This window comes from Rana temporaria, chromosome 4 (assembly GCF_905171775.1).
Source record: "Rana temporaria chromosome 4, aRanTem1.1, whole genome shotgun sequence".
Lineage (NCBI taxonomy): Eukaryota > Metazoa > Chordata > Amphibia > Anura > Ranidae > Rana > Rana temporaria.
Window position 1 is genome coordinate 82,521,909 of NC_053492.1, and position 2,428 is coordinate 82,524,336.

General features: G+C 51.8%; 1 protein-coding gene across 1 annotated transcript; it reads right to left on the bottom strand.

Annotated features, from left to right (window-relative positions):
• Positions 1–1,803: 1,803 nt before the first annotated feature.
• Positions 1,804–2,172, bottom strand: LOC120935629 (40S ribosomal protein S14-like). Its single transcript, XM_040347681.1, has one exon. The coding sequence runs from the start codon at positions 2,137–2,139 to the stop codon at positions 1,804–1,806; it is 336 nt and encodes a 111-aa protein (XP_040203615.1). The 5' UTR covers positions 2,140–2,172.
• Positions 2,173–2,428: the final 256 nt, after the last annotated feature.

Consider the following 2,428-nt stretch of genomic DNA (forward strand, 5'->3'; position numbering starts at 1 on the left):
GGTTTGGGGGAGTTGGATGAGGCTGGGGTGAAGATGTGCTGACTGGTAGACTGAATGACTAGTCGACTGTAGCAGGACTGACTGGGAGAGTGTAGATGGGCTGACTGGGAGAGTGTGTGGTGGCAGGGCAGACTGGGAGTGTGTGTGTGGTGGCAGGGCAGACTGGGAGTGTGTGTGTGGTGGCAGGGCAGACTGGGAGTGTGTGTGTGGTGGCAGGGCAGACTGGGAGTGTGTGTGTGGTGGCAGGGCAGACTGGGAGTGTGTGTGTGGTGGCAGGGCAGACTGGGAGTGTGTGTGTGGTGGCAGGGCAGACTGGGAGTGTGTGTGTGGTGGCAGGGCAGACTGGGAGTGTGTGTGTGGTGGCAGGGCAGACTGGGAGTGTGTGTGGTGGCAGGGCAGACTGGGAGTGTGTGTGGTGGCAGGGCAGACTGGGAGTGTGTGTGTGGTGGCAGGGCAGACTGGGAGTGTGTGTGTGGTGGCAGGGCAGACTGGGAGTGTGTGTGTGTGGTGGCAGGGCAGACTGGGAGTGTGTGTGGTGGCAGGGCAGACTGGGAGTGTGTGTGGTGGCAGGGCAGACTGGGAGTGTGTGTGTGGTGGCAGGGCAGACTGGGAGTGTGTGTGGTGGCAGGGCAGACTGGGAGTGTGTGTGGTGGCAGGGCAGACTGGTAACTGAGAAAAGAAAAAAAAGGGAGGGCAGATAAAGTGGGGAGGGGAATCACAATCCTGGCTACTGCTCTCTATTCAAATAAAACAAAACAAAATGTATGGCTGCTACTTAAATAAACATGATTGAACACATTCAGCTGGTGCAAACTCTAATTATATAGTTTTAAATAACAAAACAAAAATGACTGGCAAAGAACAGTGAATCTAATCTGATGAAACACTGACCTGCTGCAGTGGTGCTGGCCGTGTGTCACACTGTCTGTGCCTCTGCTTGCTGGAGAGGGGGAGAGGGGGAGAGGGGGAGAGGGGGGGCTCCACCAGGCTAAGTACGGACACACAGAGCATGGGGAGAAGCCTTGCTGTGTGCAGAGCCATGCAGCTGCCAGGAAAAAGTCAGATCAGTGCGATGAGCAGAGCTAAATGTGAGAGCTGCACCCGGCAGAAGGGAGAAGACAGTGGAATGGGGGGAGCTGGGCTTGCTTACCTCTGCAGGAAGTTTCCACAGACATGCTGTCCCGAGCCTGCTGATAGCTGGTGCGAGGGGAGGAGGAGGTGGGGAGAGAAGGACACGTGATTGGTTGTTAAGGAAGCGGTCGGCCCCGTTCCTTAACAACCAGTAATTGCCAGCATTTTTTCTTTACTTTTCAGCTGTTGGCAGGGAATTCCTGCTGACAGCTGAAAGTACAGAGCCCGAAGGTATCGGTTTTTGGTATCGGGGCATTTGCACGAGTACAGATACTCTTGCAAATGCTTAGTATCGGCACCGATACCGATACCAGTATCGGTATCGGGACAACCCTAGTCACCACATAAGACTCCATTGCTGAAGAAAAAGCATGTTGAAGCTCATTTTTTTTGGTCTGATTATTTGATTAATGCCTGAATGATCTAGGGCTCCTAGGCCGCGTACACACCGTCGGTCAAAACCGATGGAAACGGACTGAAGGACCGTTTTATCGGTCCAAACTGATGGTGTGTGGGCCCCATCGGTCAGTTATCCTTCGGTCAAAAATGTTAGAACTTGCTTTAAAATTGAACCGATGGACGCCTAACCGATAGGTCAAAACCGACGGTTAGTATGCAAAAGCATAGGACTGTTCTCATCGGATGGACTGATCGTGTGTACAGGGCTTTAGTTCAGACTGGGCCAGGGTTCTTGGTCTTGTTTCCTATAGTGGCACGCAGCTTGATGTGAAGAGCTGTGATGCCAAGCTCCTTGCACCTCTGAGCGACATCTTGAGCAGCCAACATAGCGGCATAGGGAGAGGACTCATCTCTGTCAGCCTTGACCCTCATTCCACCAGTCACACGGCAGATTGTTTCTTTGCCAGACAGATCAGTCACATGCACGAAGGTGTCGTTGAAGGAGGCGAAGATGTGACAGACTCCAAACACATTTTCTCCTTCAGCCACTTGTGGCCCTAGGCTGATAACCTGTTCTTCCTTCTTTTCCTTACCCTTACGTGGAGCCATTTTGCTACGTCTTCTCTAGGAGCCGCTACAGGAAAGGCACGTTGAAGCTCATTTAAACTTTGCTGCACAACCGTTAGACATGCCTGTGAACTACTGGGAGAATATAGTCTGGTCAGAGACCAAAATTTTACTTTTTGGATGCCATAATACACGCCATGTTTGGAGGTCAAATGGCAATGCACATCACCCCAAAAACACCACCATACCAACAGTGAAGTTTGGAGGTAGGAAAATTATGGTGTGGGGCTGTTTTTCAGCATACAGTACTGGCAAACTTCATATCATTGAA